The sequence below is a fragment of the Anomaloglossus baeobatrachus genome, chromosome 1, assembly GCF_048569485.1.
Source record: "Anomaloglossus baeobatrachus isolate aAnoBae1 chromosome 1, aAnoBae1.hap1, whole genome shotgun sequence".
In the NCBI taxonomy this organism is placed as follows: domain Eukaryota; kingdom Metazoa; phylum Chordata; class Amphibia; order Anura; family Aromobatidae; genus Anomaloglossus; species Anomaloglossus baeobatrachus.
Genome location: NC_134353.1, coordinates 291,412,264 through 291,434,824, shown reverse-complemented (window position 1 = coordinate 291,434,824; position 22,561 = coordinate 291,412,264). Strand labels below are relative to the sequence as shown.

General features: G+C 50.3%; 1 protein-coding gene across 2 annotated transcripts in view; it reads left to right on the top strand.

Moving 5' to 3' along the window:
- The window catches only part of LOC142311972 (alcohol dehydrogenase 1), a 490,686-nt gene that overhangs the window by 163,989 nt on the left and 304,136 nt on the right, over positions 1 to 22,561 (top strand). Inside the window, exon 9 of one of the 2 annotated variants that reach the window (XM_075350848.1) lies at positions 10,348 to 13,658. The exons of the other annotated variant lie outside the window; for it this stretch is intronic. Coding sequence (XP_075206963.1) covers positions 10,348 to 10,372 — 25 coding nt within the window. The 3' untranslated portion in view covers positions 10,373 to 13,658. Of the gene's footprint in view, positions 1 to 10,347; positions 13,659 to 22,561 lie in introns of those variants that run through there. 2 annotated transcript variants of the gene reach the window in all.

Here is a 22,561-nt window from a genome sequence, read left to right as displayed (position 1 = left end):
GCTGCCGCCGGGACGTGCTCCAACGCCAGGGGCCCCACGTCCAGAGCGGGCCCCAGGCTGGACACGCCCCCTCTCTGGGCCTCCGTCCCGCGCTAGGCACGCCCCCGATCCCGGGCTGCCGTTGGCCTGGAAAATTGAGCCCGAGGCCTGAGACCGGAAGTAGGCCCCAGGCCGGGTCCGCCTCCATCCAGGCCGCCGCTGGCCTCACCTCGTCGCTGGGCTCGCTACCGGCCGGGAGACGCCGCTGGGCTTCGTACTCCAGCCCGAGGACGGAGACCGGAAGAAGGCCCCGGGGCCACGCCCCCTTCTCGGCCGCCGTGGCCTCGCCGGAGGTTCCTCCCGGCGGCCCGGGCAGACGCAGGGAGCTGCCACTGCCCGCCCTGCCGTGAAGGGTCCCAAGAAGGGCTCTCACTGGGCCTCCTTGCCGTGCACCACCATCGCCGCTCTGAGGAGCCTATCGAGCTCCTGGAGGTCTGCCATGCCGTCGCTGGTTCCCTGGTCCTGGGTCTGGGTCCTTCGCCATCCGGAATCACAAGGGAAGGTAAGACCCCTCCCCTATAGCTTATATACTCTCCCCCCCTCCCCTATAGGGACCCTTTTCTACCAATCCCCTACAGTGTCCCATAATCCCCTTATTTTACTTTATTAACCCCCTCACTCCCTCCCTTCCCTCTGGTCATGTCGTCCCTCCCGCCTATGGGGTCCATGGCTTTCTTTACTGGCAGAGAAGGATATAATAGATCTCATTCATTTTTCAAACTGCCCTGTTAAAAAACAAAAACAAAAACTGAGCTCAGATTTGGTGCTATGAGTCACAAACACAGTTGATTGATGAATGAGCCTCATAAGCATTATCCTGAACAAACCAAACAAAGGAAAACAGGATTCTGTTTTTTAATCCACCGTATAATATGTAAATATAAGTATCCCCAAAATATACATAGCTTACAGCAAGTTATATACTCTATAAAGGACAGTAAATGTCTTAAAATATACATCTATTAAAATTTTAAAGGAATGTTTTTTTTCAATTCCTTTAAACAACTTCAAAATTTTAATGTATTTTTGAAGCAATCCACAAATTTTTTAAAAAATTTTTCATGTTGAAATGTATATTTAAATGCAGTAACTCTAATGGTCCCTGCCAGGCTAAAAATCTAATTTGGAGCTCTGTGTAGGGGTTCATGCAGCACTAGTGTCCAAAGGTCTCCCAACCTGATCTCCACATAGGCACATATGAGGTTGTGGAGTTGGGGTTGGGAGTACTGTTTCAGTTTGTGCATTGCTGAGCCTGCATCTTTGTTGGCAGATGATGGCTGTGTTATTCAGCCATTATGTACCTTTAACAGCCATGGGCGGAGAAAAGCTGTTAACCAGCTGCATTTTTGATGGTGGCATTAACAGCATGCCATCATGGGGGTGGCCCGCGGTCTGCTGAAGGCCACTGTGGAGGTCATGGCTGGAAACCCCAAAATGGTAAAAAAAATGTCACCTTGTCCTGCAGTGTGGAAACCCTAATGGAGCCCCAATAACCAAAAAGTAAAAACGTTGCGGATCTTGGAAGAGTGGGAAAAAAATAAATCAGAAATATTTTTAATGAAAAACTAATAATTATGCACGTTGCATACCTCAGTAATCATACTTCTCTGAACAAAACTATTGATTGGCCATTGTTATAGTTTAATGAACAACGTAAAAGCAAAATATTTATAACAATATATAATAACTAGAGTTGAGCTCGGTTCGAGGTTCTCCAGTTCTAGGCTCGAGTGATTTTGGGGCCTGTTCTAGATCGAACTAGAACTCGAGCTTTTTGCAAAAGCTCGATAGTTCTAGAAACGTTCGAGAACGGTTCTAGCAGCAAAAAAACAGCTAATTCCTAGCTGGCTTTCCGCTGTAATAGTGTAAGTCACTTTGTGACTCACACTATTATGACATTTCAGTGTATAGTGTGCGGGAACAGCGCATTCAGATCACTTCTGTTTGTATAATGGCGATCGCCATTTTTTTTTTTTTTTTCCTTGTCTTCCTTCCCTAAGCGCGCGCGTGTAGTGGGGAGGGCCATTATGTCAGCCAATCCCAGACACACACACAGCTAAGTGGACTTTTAGCCAGAGAAGCAACGGCATGTGTGATAGGATGTCCATGTCACATGTCCCTGCATTATAAAACCGGACATTTTCCTCCAGGACGCCATTATCTGCCTTCTGCGTCCTTGGTGTCAGACATCACTGGCGCAGCTCCGTCCTGAGTCCTATCGCTGATACAGCTGTATGCGCTCCATACACAGCGCTGGACAGCATAGGGATAGCACTTTCCATCAGTCCTTTTAAGGGCTCGTACCGGCAGGGTCAGAGCCATAGGTGACAGGTCCTGAAAACAGAGACAGCGTCTGTGTAGCAAAGGTCAGGGATTTCGTCGCTGCATTTCCATATTAGGAAGGAATAGAAAGGCAGGCTTCCATTCCTCTACCCAGAGCCCCACAATCCTGGCACTGTACCCTCCTGTCCTCTGCACACTCCAACACATTATAACTAAGCCATTATACTAGCAAACACTCAGTGTACCTAGTGGCATCCTAAACGTGGCTATTGGACTTTTGTCTAGTCCCACTAGTGCAAAGACATTTGCAGCACCTCTGCCTGCATTGCACACTCCAACTCATTATAACTAAGCCATTATACTAGCAAACACTCAGTGTACCTAGTGGCATCCTAAACGTGGCTATTGGACTTTTGTCTAGTCACACTAGTGCAAAGACATTTGCAGCACCTCTACCTGCATTGCACACTCCAACTCATCATAACTAAGCCATTATACTAGCAAACACTCAGTGTACCTAGTGGCATCCTAAACGTGGCTATTGGACTTTTGTCTAGTCACACTAGTGCAAAGACATTTGCAGCACCTCTACCTGCATTGCACACTCCAACTCATTATAACTAAGCCATTATACTAGCAAACACTCAGTGTACCTAGTGGCATCCTAAACGTGGCTATTGGACTTTTGTCTAGTCACACTAGTGCAAAGACATTTGCAGCACCTCTACCTGCATTGCACACTCCAACTCATTATAACTAAGCCATTATACTAGCAAACACTCAGTGTACCTAGTGGCATCCTAAACGTGGCTATTGGACTTTTGTCTAGTCACACTAGTGCAAAGACATTTGCAGCACCTCTGCCTGCATTGCACACTCCAACTCATTATAACTAAGCCATTATACTAGCAAACACTCAGTGTACCTAGTGGCATCCTAAACGTGGCTATTGGACTTTTGTCTAGTCACACTAGTGCAAAGACATTTGCAGCACCTCTACCTGCATTGCACACTCCAACTCATTATAACTAAGCCATTATACTAGCAAACACTCAGTGTACCTAGTGGCATCCTAAACGTGGCTATTGGACTTTTGTCTAGTCACACTAGTGCAAAGACATTTGCAGCACCTCTGCCTGCATTGCACACTCCAACTCATTATAACTAAGCCATTATACTAGCAATTGATGCTGCCAGTTTAAGGGCCGTAGTTGCATTGTCATGGATATTTATTCTTTATTATTCTGCTGTTAATAAAGCTAGACCACCGCTGCAATCTACACCACCTCTCAATTTTTACTACCACATTTTCAGTGCACAATCTTGTCGCAATCAACATGAGTGGCAAAATGACAGATGCTGGTGGAAAGGGGAAGAGGCGTGGTGGAAAAGGAAAAAAAGGGTTTGTCAGTGGGGAAGGTGGCAAAGCTCCATTATCATCTGCTGAAGATAGACCATCTACCAGCAAAAGTAAGATGTCTACTACTTACCGTGGACAATCCGATGTGCTCCCTTTTTTACGGACACGAACAACAGGAACAAAGGTAGATGATGGCCAAAAAAGGAAAATGCTTGAATGGATTTCAAGTGGTCCAACAAGTGCCCTCTCAGCCACTTCAAGTACTGCATCCAAAAAACACCAGTCCTCTGAGTTGTCATCCCAATCAAACTTCTTTCTCCCAGCTCTGAAGTCTCCATCAGCCCTGCACAGTATGGTGGAACTGAGATGGCTGAGTCTGCAGAGCTGTTCAGTCACACTATAGCCTGGGAATCAGAGGTCTGCTCCCAAGCTACAGTGAGTACAGAACAGGAAATGGTCTGCAGTGATGCCCAGAACCTTTGTGACTCTGATTCAGGCCGTGAGGACCAGGTTTCTGAGCATAATGTTGACCCTTTGTCACAAACTGTAACACCTGTGGTTATAGACAATGAGGAACATACTGATGAAGATGAGACGCAGATACCCGATTGGGATGACAACTTAAATATTCTGTCAGGGCAAGAAGAGGCTCGGTCTGAGGGGGAGGGGAGTGCAAACACAACAATTGATGATGAAGTTCTAGATCCCACCTACTGTCAACCCACAGTCAGGCACTCGAGGAGGTCAACAGAGGTGGTGGAGGAGGATGCAACTGATGGTGAAGTTACCTTGCGCCTTCCTGGACACAGTCGGAGTACTGGTAGCACGTCTACAACTGCATCCTCAGCCACCACTCTGCCTCTGAGCATTATTCGGGGTGGATCAACAGGTCGCATGGCCTCTAAGCCTTGCCTAGCCTGGTCCTTTTTTGACATAGAAAAAGATCGCCCAAAATTATGTCATCTGTAAAATTTGTCATGGTTCTCTTAGTAGAGGTCAAAACCTCAGCAGTTCGACAACTTCTTCCATGAATCGTCACATGAATAAATATCATATGTCCCGGTGGGAAGATCACCGTGCTGCAATGCGGCCTAGCGGAGCGAACCATCCACCGCCTGCCCCTTCCAGTGCATCCGCGCGCTCGTCATCTTCTAGGACTGTGGGGACAGCTGTCACACCTGTTTTTCCACCCACAACTTCCACCACTGTAACCGCAACAGGCAGTTTGCTTGGTAGGTCGTCAGTTGGTTTGAAAGGGGAAACAAGTGAGTGTGTACAGCTCTCTCAGACATCGATAGCACCAACTTTGGATGAAGGCAACATCATGTCTCCGCCTGCACTTTCCTCACAAACCTGCATTTTTCCAGGGACACCCTACTCAACACCGTCTACACACAGCAGCCAGATCTCTGTCCCTCAGATGTGGTCAAATAAAAGGCCACTTCCTGCGACCCATGACAAAGCTAAGAGGTTGACTCTATCCCTCTGTAAGCTGTTGGCTACCGAAATGCTGCCTTTCCGCCTAGTGGACACACAGGATTTTAGAGACCTTATGTCTGTCGCTGTGCCCCAGTACCATATGCCTAGTCGCCACTACTTCTCTAAGAAAGGTGTGCCCGCGCTACACCAGCATGTCGCACACAACATCACCGCTTCATTGAGAAACTCTGTGTGTGAACGGGTGCATTTCACCACCGATACTTGGACCAGTAAGCATGGACAGGGATGTTACATGTCGCTGACTGGGCACTGGGTAACTATGGTGATAGATGGTGAAGGGTCTGCTGCACAAGTCTTGCCGTCCCCACGACTTGTGTGTCAATCCTCTGTCTGTCCAAGTTCCGCCACTGCTTCTGCATCCTCCACCTCATCTGGGTCCTCCACCTCCGCCCCAAGCCTGCCTGGTCAGGCCACCAGCGTTCTCACTGCGCAGAAGGAATCACGCACCCCTCATTACTATGCTGGCAGCAGAGCGCAACGGCATCAGGCGGTCTTTAGCTTGACATGTCTTGGGAATAAGAGTCACACAGCTGAGGAGTTGTGGTCAGCTCTGCGGTCCGAGTTTAATAAATGGTTGTCTCCACTCAACCTGCAGCCTGGTAAGGCCGTGTGCGACAATGCTGCAAACCTGGGTGCGGCCCTTCGCCTGGGCAAGGTGACACACGTACCTTGTATGGCTCACGTGTTGAACCTTGTCGTCCAGCAATTTTTAGCACACTATCCCGGCCTAGATGGCCTTCTGAACAGGGCACGAAAACTGTCTGCTCACTTCCGCCGTTCAAGCGCCGCAGCTGAGCGACTTGCATCACTCCAGAAGTCTTTCGGCCTGCCGGTTCATCGCCTGAAATGCAATGTGGCGACACGCTGGAATTCAACTCTCCACATGTTACAGCGACTGTGGCAGCACCGCCGAGCCCTGGTGCAATACGTCATGACGTATAGCCTGGGCCAACGTGATGCAGAGGTGGGGCAGATCACCCTGATGGAGTGGTCTCAGATCAAGGACCTATGCACCCTTCTGCACAGTTTCGACATGGCGACGAATATGTTTAGCGCTGACAATGCCATTATCAGCATGACGATTCCAGTCATTTACATGCTGGAGCACACGCTAAACACTATTCGGAGTCAGGGGGTGGGACAACAGGAAGGGGATGAACTACAGGAGGATTCATATGCGCAAGACACAACAACATCACCAAGGTCCAGACGTTCATCATCAACAAGGCGCCAGGCATGGGACCATTGGGGACAGGGATCAACAAGGGCGCATAGTAGCAGGCTAAATGTTGAGGAAGGTGCAGGAGAACATGAAGAAATGGAGGACGAACTGTCCATGGACATGGAAGACTCAGCAGATGAGGGAGATCTTGGTCAAATTTCAGTTGAAAGAGGTTGGGGGGAGATGTCAGAGGAAGAAAGAACGATTAGCACCTCTATGCCACAAACACAGCGTGGACTTGGTCCGCATGGCTGCGCAAGACACATGAGTGCCTTCTTGTTGCACTACCTCCAACATGACCCTCGTATTGTCAAAATTAGAAGTGATGATGACTACTGGATTGCCACACTATTAGATCCCCGGTACAAGTCCAAATTTTGTGACATAATTGCAGCCATAGAAAGGGACGCACGTATGCAGGAGTATCAGCAGAAGCTGTTACTCGATCTTAGCTCGGCTTTTCCACCAAACAACCGTGCAGGTGCAGGGAGTGATTCTCCCAGTTGTAACTTGCCAAACATGGGACGGTCTCGTCATCTTCAACAGTCTACCCGTACCAGTAGGACCGTATCTGGTGCTGGTAACAGCAATTTTATGGAATCTTTTCATAATTTTTTTAGACCCTCATTTGCAAGGCCAACAGAGGCAACAAGTCTGACACATAGTCAACGCCTGGAGAGGATGATACAGGAGTATCTCCAAATGAACATCGATGCCATGACTTTGCAAATGGAGCCTTGCTCCTTTTGGGCTTCAAATCTAGAAAAATGGCCAGAGCTCTCCAGTTACGCCTTGGAGATTTTGTCGTGTCCAGCTGCCAGCGTTGTCTCTGAACGTGTCTTCAGTGCTGCTGGGTGTGTGCTGACAGATAAGCGCACGCGTCTGTCCAGTGACAATGTGGACAGACTGACGTTCATCAAAATGAACAAGTCATGGATCCAGAAGGAATTTACTACCCCTGTGTCATCCTGGGGAGAGTAAATGCTTGTGGATTTGGAATGTGCTTGATGCAAATCAAAACATCCTGTTTGCAACTAGGGCACAAGTGCTGCCACTGAATGGGTGGGTGTGTGTGGGGCCCAATTTTTGGAAAAAAGGGAGACTCCGCTTGGAGTAACCCTTGCTTACATTGTTTTTAAAAGGAGCCAAGATGAACAGAGCTGGGATCAGGAAAGACTTTGCTACCTACCCTGGTGTCATCCTGGGGACGGTTAATTATGGCGTATTTTTGAATGTGCTTGATGCAAATCTAGCTGTGAAGTGTACAACTGGGGCACAACTGCTGCCACTGAAGGGGTGGGTGTGTGTGGGGCCCAATTTTTGGGAAAAAAGGGAGACTCCGCTTGGAGTAACCCTTGCTTGCTGTGTTTTTTAAAAGGAGCCAAGATGAACAGAGCTGGGTTTCAGGAAAGACTTTGCTACCTACCCTGGTGTCATCCTGGGGACGGTTAATTATGGCGTATTTTTGAATGTGCAAATCTAGCTGTGAAGTGTACAACTGGGGCACAACTGCTGCCACTGAAGGGGTGGGTGTGTGTGGGGCCCAATTTTGGGAAAAAAGGGAGACTCCGCTTGGAGTAACCCTTGCTTGCTGTGTTTTTTAAAAGGAGCCAAGATGAACAGAGCTGGGATCAGGAAAGACTTTGCTACCTACCCTGGTGTCATCCTGGGGACGGTTAATTATGGCGTATTTTTGAATGTGCAAATCTAGCTGTGAAGTGTACAACTGGGGCACAACTGCTGCCACTGAAGGGGTGGGTGTGTGTGGGGCCCAATTTTGGGAAAAAAGGGAGACTCCGCTTGGAGTAACCCTTGCTTGCTGTGTTTTTTAAAAGGAGCCAAGATGAACAGAGCTGGGATCAGGAAAGACTTTGCTACCTACCCTGGTGTCATCCTGGGGACGGTTAATTATGGCGTATTTTTGAATGTGCTTGATGCAAATTTAGCTGTGAAGTGTACAACTGGGGCACAACTGCTGCCACTGAAGGGGTGGGTGTGTGTGGGGCCCAATTTTTGGAAAAAAGGGAGACTCCGCTTGGAGTAACCCTTGCTTGCTGTGTTTTTTAAAAGGAGCCAAGATGAACAGAGCTGGGATCAGGAAAGACTTTGCTACCTACCCTGGTGTCATCCTGGGGACGGTTAATTATGGCGTATTTTTGAATGTGCTTGATGCAAACCTAGCTGTGAATTGTACAACTGGGGCACAACTGCTGCCACTGAAGGGGTGGGTGTGTGTGGGGCCCAATTTTTGGAAAAAAGGGAGACTCTGCTTGGAGTAACCCTTGCTTGCTGTGTTTTTTAAAAGGAGCCAAGATGAACAGAGCTGGGATCAGGAAAGACTTTGCTACCTACCCTGGTGTCATCCTGGGGACTGTTAATTATGGCGTATTTTTGAATGTGCTTGATGCAAATCTAGCTGTGAAGTGTACAACTGGGGCACAACTGCTGCCACTGAAGGGGTGGGTGTGTGTGGGGCCCAATTTTTGGAAAAAAGGGAGACTCCGCTTGGAGTAACCCTTGCTTGCTGTGTTTTCTAAAAGGAGCCAAGATGAACAGAGCTGGGATCAGGAAAGACTTTGCTACCTACCCTGGTGTCATCCAGGGGAATGTTAATTATGGCGTATTTTTGAATGTGCTTGATGCAAATCTAGCTGTGAAGTGTACAACTGGGGCACAACTGCTGCCACTGAAGGGGTGGGTGTGTGTGGGGCCCAATTTTTGGAAAAAAGGGAGACTCCGCTTGGAGTAACCCTTGCTTGCTGTGTTTTCTAAAAGGAGCCAAGATGAACAGAGCTGGGATCAGGAAAGACTTTGCTACCTACCCTGGTGTCATCCTGGGGAATGTTAATTATGGCGTATTTTTGAATGTGCTTGATGCAAACCTAGCTGTGAATTGTACAACTGGGGCACAACTGCTGCCACTGAAGGGGGGGTGTGTGTGGGGCCCAATTTTTGGAAAAAAGGGAGACTCCGCTTGGAGTAACCCTTGCTTGCTGTGTTTTTTAAAAGGAGCCAAGATGAACAGAGCTGGGATCAGGAAAGACTTTGCTACCTACCCTGGTGTCATCCTGGGGACGGTTAATTATGGCGTATTTTTGAATGTGCTTGATGCAAACCTAGCTGTGAAGTGTACAACTGGGGCACAACTGCTGCCACTGAAGGGGTGGGTGTGTGTGGGGCCCAATTTTTGGAAAAAAGGGAGACTCCGCTTGGAGTCACCTTGCGGTGTTTTACATGATTTTAGAAGGGCGTGCCATGCCTATATCTGTGTCTCCTCCTCTTTTTCCTTGTCCTGCTCTTTTGTTTTCATATGAGTATATGTCCTTGTCACTTTCTCATGTGTTTGTGTTGTGTTGTGAGTTGTTTGTCACCTTTTGGACACCTTTGAGGGTGTTTTCTATGTGTTTTTATGTGTTTGTGATTGCCTGCCATTGTTTCCTATGCGGTTCGAGTTCGGTTCGTCGAACGTTCGACGAACCGAACTCGAACGGGTGCTCCGTTCGGCGAACCGACCTCGAGCCGAACCGGGACCGATTCGCTCATCTCTAATAATAACCGAAATAAAAATATTGCAACATTGCACTTTTTTTGTTCCATATTGAAGTTTTTTGCTGTTCCTGTTTTCCAGTACAGTACCCTCATTTAAAAGTAACACTTAACTCATATGACTGTATTGTTGGAAAAATAGACTATATTCTCTTGTAAGGGGAGGCAAAAACCCCAAAACAGTCATTCTGATGGCAGGGGGTTAAAGTCTAATGTATGACATATTATACAGTATGTAGTCTTAATAATAATAATAATAATAATTAATAATAATAAAAAATCTTTATTTCAATAGCGCCAACATATTCCGCAGCGACTTAAAAAGTTTATAGAGGCAAAAAATTAATATAGATATTTTGTATTGTCGATGTCTTCAACCAATGTATTTTCTTTCTAGTATCCGTACTGTGTTGTCTTTTTGAGGAACATAATCCTGGTCATCATCTAAAGAAGAAACTTCTGGCATTGTCAGCTTGGAAGTTGCATCATTATCCCAAGATTCTTCTGCACCCTTGTATTATATGATTGCGGTATAATGTTACAGATTATGATTGTTGTATTGTACATTTTAGATTATGTAGATGTACGGTAGGAAACCTGCTTACACATCTACACATCGTACTTGTTAAAAACTGCTTACTTTTTCTTCTTTCTAAGACCCCTTCACATGTCAGTGATTCCAATACATATGATGCCAGAGACACGGACATATGCAGACCTATTAAAGTCAATAGGTCTGCGCACATATCAGTGTTTTCACAAGGACCGTGTGTCCATATGGAGCACACGTGTGGCCATGTGTTCTGCATGGAGACAAGTCCGGCAGCACTAATGTCACACAGACCACACACTGATGTGATCCATCTGACATTAGTGTGACACGTACTGGAGAAAACACGTGTCTTTGAAATAAAATGATTTTCTATACTCACCTGTCTCCAGCGCTGCTGTCTTCGGCACTGCTGTCACTTGCTTCCAGGCCCGCTCTTTATGCTCATGCATATTCAGTGCACCGTGATCCCGGAAGCAGCAGCACCACCGGAGACAGCAGCACCATGGACAGGTAAGTATAGAAGCTCATGCTGTCTGTGTTCTATCTGGATGTCACACATATAGTACAGGGACAGAACTTATGTGCCAAAATCATGGTGCACAAATGGACCATACGCACCTACTCCACAGCCGTGGAAAACACAAACGTTTTTCATGTTTGTGTTAAGGGTGCTAGACACAGCATCTTTTAAACAAAAGCATAGACCAGTCATGGCGAACCTTTCACAGGCCGAGTGCCCAAACTGTAGCCCTAAACCCTTTTTTTTTTTCTGAAGTGCCAACTAATCCAATTATGTAAATAATTGATTGTAACCTTACCATTGCAGTCTTCTCTTCAGCAGGGGGCATCACACTCATACATGCTTACCACACATTGAAGCTGAGCCACTGCCCTTTCCAGACACAGCAGTTGGATTGATCTTTCTGGAAAAAATTGCAGCATATTAGACAGAGATTTTAGCATGGAATGCAATCAGATGTCACTCTTAAATCCACATCTACATTTCAAAGTCTGAACATCTTGAAATCCCATAAAGATGTACGAGTTGCTCCCCTCCCCCTTCATTGTGTAGTTCTGTCCCCCTTCCTGGCCACTTCCTGGTATACATGTCCCCCATCCTGATATATATTTTCTACATTCTGGTATATTTGTCCCCATCATGGCCCCATCCTGGTAAATGTACCCCACCCCAGCATATTCCCCATCCTGGTAAATGTACCCCATTCCTGGTAAATGTACCCTAAATGTACACCATCCTGGTAAATGTACCCCATCATTGTAAATATATTCCATCCTGGCGTGTTCCCCCATGCTGTTAAATGACCCCATCCTGGTAAATGTACCCCATTCAGGCATATTCCCTTATCCTGCTAAATGTCCCCTTCCTTGGTAAACGTACCCCATCCTGGTAAATGTACCTCATCCAGATAAATGTCACCCTTCCTGCTAAATGTTCCCCATCCTGGCATTTTTCCTCATTCTGGCATGTTCATGTACCCCCATCCTTTCATGTTTCCCCCCATCCTTTCATGTTTCCCCCCATCCTGGTAAATGTATCCCCCCATCCTGGTAAATGTATCCCCCATCCTGGTAAATGTACCCCTTCCTGGCATGTTCCCCTTCCTGCTAAATGTACCCCATCCTGGCATGTTTCCCCCCCATCCTTGCAGCCATGTTATCCCCCATCCTTGCATGTTTCCCCCATCTTTGCAGTCGTTTCCCCCATCTTTGCAGCCATGTTTCCCCTATCCTTGCAGCCATGTTTCTCTCCATTTTTGAACGTTTCCCCCATCTTTGTACGATTCTCTCCATCTTTGCACGTTTCCCCCATCCTTGCATCCATTTTTGCCCCGTGCTCTGTATGCCCCGTGTTCTGTATGCCCCGTGCTCTGTATGCCCCGTGCTCTGTATGCCCCATGCTCTTTGCCCCGTTTCTGTTTGCCCCGTGCTCTGTATGCCCTGTGCTCTGTATGCCCCGTGCTCTGTATGCCTCGTGCTCTTTGCCCTGTGCTCTGTTTCTGTTTGCCCCGTGCTCTGTATGCCCCGTGCTCTGTATGCCCCGTGCTCTGTATGCAACATGCTCTGTTTGCCCCGTGCTCTGTTTGCCCTGTGCTCTGTTTGTTTGCCTCGTGCTCTGTTTGCCCCGTGCTGGCACTGTCCCCCACACCTTGGCACAGCCGCACACAGCTTAAAAATAAAAATAAAAAAACTCACCTTCCAGCACCGCTCCACCACTGCGCGCCGCTGGGTCCTCAGTCAGTTCAGTTCCCGCGCGGCCACAAGACGCTGGCACCGCCTACTGACGCTCCTCCGTCTCCTAGGCAACAGGCCTGCGGTCCAGGAGAGGAGGCATGTCAGAAGGAGGAGAGATGTCTCGTTTGCTAAACACAACTTTGAACTGCTGGCGTGACTACACCGACAGTTCAAAGTGGCTGAATGTGGGGACAGCACACGTGCCAGCAAAAAGGGCTCTGCTCGCCCAGTCTGGCTCGCGTGCCATAGGTTCGCCATCACTGGCATAGACTCTGATTTTCCAAAGCAAAAAAAAGCTTCCGGAAAATGCCATTGGAGTTCTATCTGTCAGCAATTTAACGCTGCTGGTATATTTTTTTTTTACTTCAAATGGAAAGCGGAAACCACCTGAAGAATGAAAATGCTACTTCTTTTAACTTCTTGGCTTTTGAAGCTTGAAGCACTTAAAAGTGACAAAAGTTGGAACCTAATACACAGCTATGTAAAAATGACTTGCTGTGCATAGGTTAGTTCTTTTGTAGCGTTTCTTTTTAGCTCTGTGTCAGGTAAATTTTAGGCGTCATCGGCTTGAAAAAGAAGTTGTGTGCACAGACCCTAAGGTTTACACATTTTTGCTGCCCTCTGTTATCAGAATAGCCGGCACAGTAAAATATTCTATAAGTAAAAGGAACCTGTCACCAGATTTGGCAACCATAAGCTGAAGCCACTACCAGTGAGCTACTATATACAGCATTCCAAAAAACTGTATATAAGAGCCCAGGTTGATATCTATAATGTAAAAATCACTTTTATAATACTCACCTAGAGGGCTGTCCGGTCTGATGGGTGTCGCTGTTTTCCCGTGCGGGCCTCCTCTCTCCTGCGATTGTTGTCCTCCTTCAATCCAGCCCAGTATGGATGACATGTCCTACATCATCCACACAGGCTGGCATTGTGGTCATGCACAGACTCGCTTTGATCTGCCCTTCTAAGGGGAGATCAAAGTATTGTAGTGCGCATTTGCAGGCGGTCTTTCACCTTTCCTCGCACCTGCGCAGTACAATACTTTGATCTGCCATGAGCAGGGCAGATCAATTCGTGCCTGCACAGGACCACAATGTCAGCCTGTGTGGATGACGTAGGACACGTCATACATACTGGACTGGGTCAAAGGAGGATCACGATTGCAGCAGAGAGGAGGCACTGGACTGGAGAGAGGAAGCGCCGGACCAGAGAGCAATGACACCCATTGCACTAGACTGCCCCCTAGGTGCGTACAATAAAAGTGATTTTTACAGAGTGGCTTGGAGTCTTATATACAGCATTCTGGAATGCTGTATACTGTATAAGAGCTCACTGGTGGTATATAGTCGCCAAATCTGGTGACAGGTTCCCTTTAATATGTGGCAACAGCTCCTCTAAATCATAGAAAGTAAAAAGATGGTTTCCAAAGATTTTGTAGGATCAACTTAGTGCAATAAAGTTAATTTCTAGGCATAGCAATAGGCTTTCATACATGATGAATGATTAAATTGTGAAGTATCTGTTTAAATATAGACAATACCTTTTCAATTGATGTCTGTAATGAGCTGCAATATATGATGGTGCATAAATAAAGTATAAGAGTCGTTTAATTTTCTTTTTAATATTCATTTATACAATTTTAAGATACTTTCTATTCGAGTTAATGACCTTAAAGGAACTGGTCAAATCAGAATATGCTATAAACCTGCAGATTATGGGTTAATCTGCAGAGCAATACTGTTAGAAAGTGTGGCTACTGGCGCGGGCGGGGGCCAGTCCCCCATCGCGGGGGCTGCTCGGAGAGATCACGCTCGGGTCCGGTACCTTCTCCTTGGTGGCTCGAGTGGGCCGGACCCGGGGCTCGAGCAGCGCTCCTCGCCCACGAGTGAAAATGGGGATTGGGTTGGCGATCAGGCGGGTGCGCGTCCTAGGCCGCTATGGAGATTGTTCGTGACACCACCCACGGGTCGTGGTGATTGTTGGCACCACCGCTGCTGATGATGGTGGGGGCTCCCGGGTGGCGGTGTTGTGGTACAGCTAGGTGTTGACCCCTCCGTGGGTAGGGGGTGTGAGTCCCGGGGCCCGCTGGGGTGATGACGATGGAGCTGCTGGAGGGGTGCAGGGCAGGGCGGCGTAGCGTGGCGCTGTGCCTGAGGGCACTAGTGTACTCACTATTCAGATTAAAGTCACACAGAGTCCTTATAGTGAACCAAGGCCGGATGCCGGTAGCCTCTGCAGGGGTGTGCTCGGGTCCCGCACACAGATGCATAGCAAGGGCCCTTACAGCCACCTTGTCCGGTAGTCCAGGGCCCCAACCCCTGCTACCACTTTCTCCGGGGAGCTGCAAGCCTCCCCTGTCAGCTTTCCACTGACCTCCGCACAGACTGACTAAACTCTGCTCTAACACTTCCTCAGTGCTTTCCAATCCCTGCCATTTTCCTGAGGAGGGGGTGAGTAGGGCCTGATTGGTTGGTGTGCATCTGTGTGAGGACTGTGTTGGTTCCAAGGAGGAGAATGGCCTGCACTTTGCTGGATTTCTGCAGGCTCTGTGACAACCTGGTTTTGCCAGGGCGTCACACTACCAGGAGAAAATGAACATTATTCCTCCTGGAAGCCACTGGCTTTTAGGCAAACAGGCTGGGCTTGTTTTAGACAAATTGTCATACCTCCCAACTTTTAAGGAAGGAAAAGAGGGACAAAGTTTGCGGCGCGCGTAGCGCGCCGCGGCAAATTTTTAGGCCACGCCCCCTAACCACACCCATTTCACAGTCACGCCCATATCCACTCCCCATCCACACCCATTCAGCACAAACACGCAGGCAGCCGGCGGGCCTCCAGCACGGACACGCAGGCAGCCAGCGGGCCTCCAGCACGGACACGCAGGCAGCCGGCGGGCCTCCAGCACGGACACGCAGGCAGCCGGCGGGCCTCCAGCACGGACACGCAGGCAGCCACAGTGAGGCGGCCGGTCGCCTTCACAGACAGGCGGCCGGCCGCCTTCACAGACAGGCGGCGGGCCGCCCGCACAGAGAGGCGGCCAGCCGCCCGCAGAGAGAGGCGGCCGGCCGCCCGCACAATGAGGCGGCGGGCCGCCCGCACAGACAGGCGGCAGGGGGGCGCCCGCACAGACAGGCGGCAGGGGGGCGCCCGCACAGACAGGCGGCAGGGGGGCGCCCGCACAGACAGGCGGCAGGGGGGCGCCCGCACAGACAGGCGGCAGGGGGGCGCCCGCACAGACAGGCGGCAGGGGGGCGCCCGCACAGACAGGCGGCAGGGGGGCGCCCGCACAGACAGGCGGCAGGGGGGCGCCCGCACAGACAGGCGGCAGGGGGGCGCCCGCACAGACAGGCGGCAGGGGGGCGCCCGCACAGACAGGCGGCAGGGGGGCGCCCGCACAGACAGGTGGCAGGGGGGCGCCCGCACAGACAGGCGGCAGGGGGTGAGGGGGGAGGGAGGGAAATCAGCGCTGGGGAGATTAGTTTACTGTACCAGCAGCAGCACAGGCAGCGCTCCTCTCTATGCCACGTCTACTAGGATGGTAGGAGGGAAAAGCAGGGAGGCGGAGAGAGAGTGGGTGGGCGGAGCCCGGGAGCCGGCCGTCCCGCCCGTGGCAACGGGACAAACAACGTAAAGCGTGAAAGTCCCGCTGTATCCGGGACGGTTGGGAGGTATGCAGCATGTTAGAATGTGTACATAAGATCCCGCTGGTGGTGGCCGCAGCTTATAGGCCCCAAATCTGGTGACAGGTTCCCTTTAAAGTGAACCTGTCAGGTGCAATATGCACTCAGAGCCAGGAGCAGTTCTGGGTGTATATTGCTAATCCCTGCCTAACCGTCCCTGTATACACTAGCATAGATAAAGAGATCAAGAACAAATATTTTTAAAGATCTTATATCTTATGCTAATGAGCGCGGGGACTAGTCACAAGGGCGTTACTTCACTTGGCTAGTCGGCTCGCATAGCATGTTAGCATGTTATTACGCCCCTGTGTGAGTACTAACACGCTATGTGAGCCGACTAGCCAAGTGAAGTAACGCCCTTGGGACTAGTCCCCGCGCTAATTAGCATAAGATATAAGCTCTTTAAAAATACTTTTTCTATAGATGCCTTTATCTATGCTGGTGTATACAGGGACAGTTAGGGAGGGATTAGCAATATACACCCAGAACTGCTCCTGGCTCTGAGTGCAGATTGCACCTGATAGGTTCCCTTTAAAGGGAACCTGTCACCAGAAATTTAGCAAAAAAAATAAAAGATTCCCCTCTGCAGCTCCTGGGATGAATTCTGGAAAGGTTCCTGTTGCTATTGTGCCCCCTTTGAGACCTAAAATAATACTTTATGAAGGCTTACCTTTTTGTATGCAAATCTGTTTTTATGGTCACGGGGGCGGGCTGCCTGGCGTCCGTTATTCCCCCTCCTGCCGCTGTACGCCGTCCCCCATTGCTCATTTCCATACATGAGGACGCCTTCCTCATGTAACTGTCCTCCTGAAGTTTTGTGCATGCCCAGTGCCACTCTCGCGGGAGTAAGCACTGTGCAAAGTGTGAACGCTTTTGAGGTGATTGCGCAGGCGCGAGATTATGGGCGGCGCTGTGATTGTCATCAGCAGCGTCATCCAAGTACCCACCCATAATCTCGTGCCCGCGCTTCTCACTCTGCCTCCACCGTTATGCGCAAGCACTGGCCATATGAACCACGTTACCTATTATCATGGGCGCGAGATTATGGGCGGCGCTGTGATTGTCATCAGCAAAGTCATCCAAGTACCCGCCCATAATCTCGTGCAAGCAGTAATAGGTAACATGGTTCATATGGCCAGCACTTGCGCATAACGGTGGAGTCAGAGGGAAAAGTGCGGGCACGAGATTATGGGCGGGTACTTGGTTAACGCTGTTGATGACAATCACAGCGCCGCCCATAATCTCGTGCCTGCGCAATCACCTGAAAAAGCGTTCACATGCGCAAAACTTCGGGAGGACAGTTACATGAGGAAGGCGTCCTTGTGTATGTAAATGAGCAATGGGGGACTGCGTAAAGCGGCAGGAGGGGGAATAACGGACGCCAGACAGCCCGCCCCCGTGACCATAAAAACACATTTGCATACAAAAAGGTAAGACTTCATAAAGTATTTTTGTAGGTCTCAAAGGGGGCACAATAACAACAGGAACCTTTCCAGAATGCAGCCCAGGAGCTGCAGAGGGGAATCTTTTATTTTTATTGTGAAATTTCTGCTGACATGTTCCCTTTAACTGGTAGAGGAGCCAGGATAAAGCAGAGCTGAAGCTGTTGGGAAGCTAGGACCCAGCAGCTCTGCTCCACAGGCAGGAGACCACTGATCGGTAATAGAAGCCTGCAGATGTCACTCTGCATAGGTTATTGCCACTGCTATCTGCAGGAGATAAGTGCTGATTGCACGGTCTCCTCAGCGTCCTGACTCCCCGCGTGTCTGCAGCAGTGAGAAGCCGCACACGGGGAGTCAGAGAACAGCTGCAGACAAACGCAGGCTCCGGGACTGGGGGGGGTCGGCTCTGGTGCAGGGGGGGGGGCTCTGCTGCAGGGGGGTCGCTCTGCTGCAGGGGGTGATTCATACCTCAGCAGCAGTCACAGGAGTAGGTGCTCGCTCGGCTCTGTAATGAATAGTAGAAGGGAGAAACAGCGAGGCGGGGCTACAGTGGGTGGGTGGAGCCGTGACAAACAGCCTCACGGGCGGGACCCGGGATCAAAGGCTCAGAAGAGGGACTGTCCCGCTGTATCCGGGACGGTTGGGAGGTATGAAATTGTGGCCATGGGTAAAATTCAAAGTGGGGCTCCAGATTCTGAAATAATCTCTATATATAATTGCCTTATTCTGCCTGTCTGTCTTGCTCGAAAATGACGTAATTACAGTGACAACCGTCGCCACACGGCGCGCGCTAAAGAGCCTGCGACCAATGACTCAGCTAACTGAACAGCCCAAACTACAGGCCGACAGGACAACGCCCGACACTTTTCTCCGCACCCACATGGAGCCTCGACTCCCCAATAAGTGCTGCATCCCCGGGAGCCCACACCGGCAACCCAGCCAACACATACCCACCGCTCGCCCGGGAGCCCACACCGGCAACCCAGCCGACACATACCCACCGCTCGCCTCCTCCCCTTGTACATATTACCCCACTCGGCTCCACCCCCCCGCACTCAGCATGTATACACTGAACACACACACACGAATAGTCACCTGTCCCCAGCCCTCCCCGGTGAGTTCTGCACCCCCGGGAGCCCACAACGGCAACCCAGCCGACACATACCCACTGCTCACCTCCGCCCCCCGCACACATTAACCCACATGGCTCCACTCCCCCCCCGCACTCCACCCTCCGCATGTATACACACACACACACACACACGAATATTCACCTGTCCCCAGCCCTCCCCGGTGAGTGCTGCACCCCTGGGAGCCCACACCGGCAACCCATGCGACACATACCCACCGCTCGCCTCCGCCCTGCACACATTACCCCACTCAGCTCCACCCCTCCCCGCACTCCGCCCTCCCCATGTATACACTGAACACACACACACAAATAGTCACCTGTCCCCAGCCCTCCCCGGTGAGTGCTGCACCCCTGGGAGCCCACACCAGCAACCCATCCGACACATGCCCACCGCTCGCCTCCGCCCCCCGCACACATTACCCCATTCAGCTCCACCCCTCCCCGCACTCGGCCCTCCGCATGTATACACTGAACACACACACACACACACAGTCACCTGTCCCCAGCCCTCCCCGGTGATTGCTGCACCCCCAGGAGCCCACACCGGCAACCCAGCTGACACATGCCCACCGCTCGACTCCTCCCCCCGCACACATTACCCCACTCGGCTCCACCCCCCCGCACTCCGCATGTATACACTGAACACATACACACACGCACACGAAGCGACATATACCCACCCCCCACACTCCGCCCCCCGCATGTATATACTGAACACACACACACACACAGACGAATAGTCACCTGTCCCCAGCCATGCAGTCCCCGGTACTGACATCCTTAGCGCCATGGCCCTGATCGGCTTCACTCCCCCTGCACCCCGCCCCCTGCACGCATTACCCCGCAGGATGGGGCACATGTCAGGATGGTGGCTGCACCACGATGGGGGCACATACCAGCATTGGGCCACATCACAGCTTCAGCCCACATACCAGGATGGGGGCCATACAAGGATGGAGACTATACCAGGATGGGACACAGACCAGGATGCTGCATATAATTGCCTTATTCTGTCTGACTGTTTTGCTCCAAAATGGCATCATTACAGGGACAACCGTCGCCACACCGAGCGCGCTAAAGAGCCTATAAACCAAGAAACAATTATAAGAATATACTAAATTAAACTTAACTCATCCAGTCCATTCATGACCTTATTATGCAATCTGCTAACCTACATACACATTCTAGACTACTCGATACGTTAGTGCGGCTTTGCACGTTGCAACATCGCACGTGCGATGTCGGTGGGGTCAAATCGAAAGTGACGCACATCCGGCGTCACTTTCGACATCCTTGTGTGTAAATTCTAGATGATATGATGAACGAGCGCTAAAGCGTCGTTATCGTATCATCGCTGCAGGCTCCGACTTTTCCATAATTATGCTGCAGCGACAGGTACGATGCTGTTCCTCGTTCCTGCGGCAGCACACATCGCTGTGTGTTACGCCGCAGGAGCGAGGAACTTCACCTTACCTGCCGCCGGCGGCTCTACGGAAGGAAGGAGGTGGGCGGGATGTTTACATCCTGCTCATCTCCGCCCCTCCGCCGCTATTGGCTGCCTGCCGTGTGACGTCGCTATGACACCGCACGACCCGCCCCCTTAGGAAGGAGGCGGGTCGCCGTCCAGAGCGCCGGTCGCAGGGCAGGTGAGTGCATGTGAACCTGGCGTAGCGATAATTTTCGCTACGCCAGCTATCACAAGATATCGTACCTGCGACGGGGGAGGGGACTATCGCGTGCGACATCGCAGCATCGGCTTGCGATGTTGCAACGTGCAAAGCTCGCCTTAGAATCGGGCCACCTTCTAGTACATTAATAACGGCATTACAGTCAATTCAGTGCATTGAAGAAAGTTTTCACCAGTCACTGAGTGACTGCTGATCAGTAATCGTTTACATATTAGTGGTCATTTAAAGGGAACCTGTCATGTAAAGAAGCGCTACTAACCTGCCAGGTGTGCATTTACAGACACCGCTCACAATGCACTGAGCGGTGACTGCAGCAGTGCTGGTGTCACATCTATGACTGAAAGACAAATGCTGCAGGGAGGAATACAGCATTTGTCAGAAACAGCTCTATGGGCTAAAGCTAGATTCATACAGCAATTTCATGACCATGAATACGATTGCACCATCGCATCACAGTCGCTTGACCCTCGGCTGATGCTCACAGCAGGTTATTAGCATATTGTTGCCGATGCTCTCACATGAGAAGCTATATGCAAGTGGAACCGAACCCTTACTGGAAATCTCTAGCCTAGTTCAGAAGACTTACAGCTTCAATTCCTGACCTGACGTGTGAACATACAGCATTACAAGCATACATGTTGCTGTAAGTTTGGGTCATAAGACCCAGAATCAAATCAGCAGTGCTGGAAATAACAAAGTCACAAAAATACGGCCATGTTATCGATGATAGCCATTAAAGCAGTGTTTTATTATAAAGATATGCCATATTCAAACAACTTTCCAATCACTGAGGGTTCGACTGCTGTGGCCAACACCGATCCTGAGAATCATGACCTTGAAGAGACCTGGCAGAATATTTGCTGCCCCGGCGCGGATCGGGGTGCTTGGAACAAGCGTGGTCGTGGCTCGAGGGGTCCGGACCTGGGCTCGGCACTCAATCCTTGAAAGGGGGATTATTTAAGTTTGTGACGCCTCCTGCGGTAATGGGAGTACCGCCGCTGCTGGAAAGAGCACCGGGGCTGATGGTGTGGAGCAGCAAGGTGTCAGTCCCTCCGCAGGTAGGGAAGGCCCCGGCCTCTGGGCTTTTTGGTGAGATATTTGTGAGCGCAGGGTGCAAGGGAAGCAGGGTACTCACTGTGAGTAATCGTGGTGCAGAATGAGGATTATAAAGCAGACACTCACACTGAAGATAAATCAAAGACTCTGTGCATCACAGTCTCTACAGGGGAGCCCATGCAGGTGTCCGCTCCCACCAGTGTCACTGGGCTGCCTCCGTGCACAACTTAGTTCTCTGTTGCGGCCCCTTGGCGTGAAACTGTTGGGGCCCCGCTCACTATATTTGTAGTGTAGCTGTGCTCTTGAAGGCTGGCACTTTGGATTTTAGTTAGTTACTGGAAAGAGCTATCCCCCATGGTGTGCTGTCGCCTTCAATCTCTGAGCTCCTAGGGAAGTTGATAAAGAGACTCTCCCTCCCAGGTTAATTATCAGGACAGATGAACCTGCTCCTGACCTAGGGTCCTGTACCCCATCGTGCTCGATACTGGTCAGTTCTTTTGGGGTTCTGATGGCGACAGCCCTCCTAGACTATGTCCGTCGCACCCTTCCAATGTCACTGACACCGGTCCCCGATTCCTCTGGTCCCGGACCACCGTCTGCGACCCAACCTCGGTCTAGCTCCCCGATAGCTACTACTCCAGCTCCTCACTCCTTGAGGGCTCTCACTCAACTCTCTCTTCTTCCCTCCCACCAGTCTGCCTGACCCCTAGGTGGGTGGCCTTTTTCCATAAAATAACATTAGAATGTTGGGCACTGCAGCACAAAGCTGTGTGGCGGTGCCGTACTCACGGATTCAAGCGATCA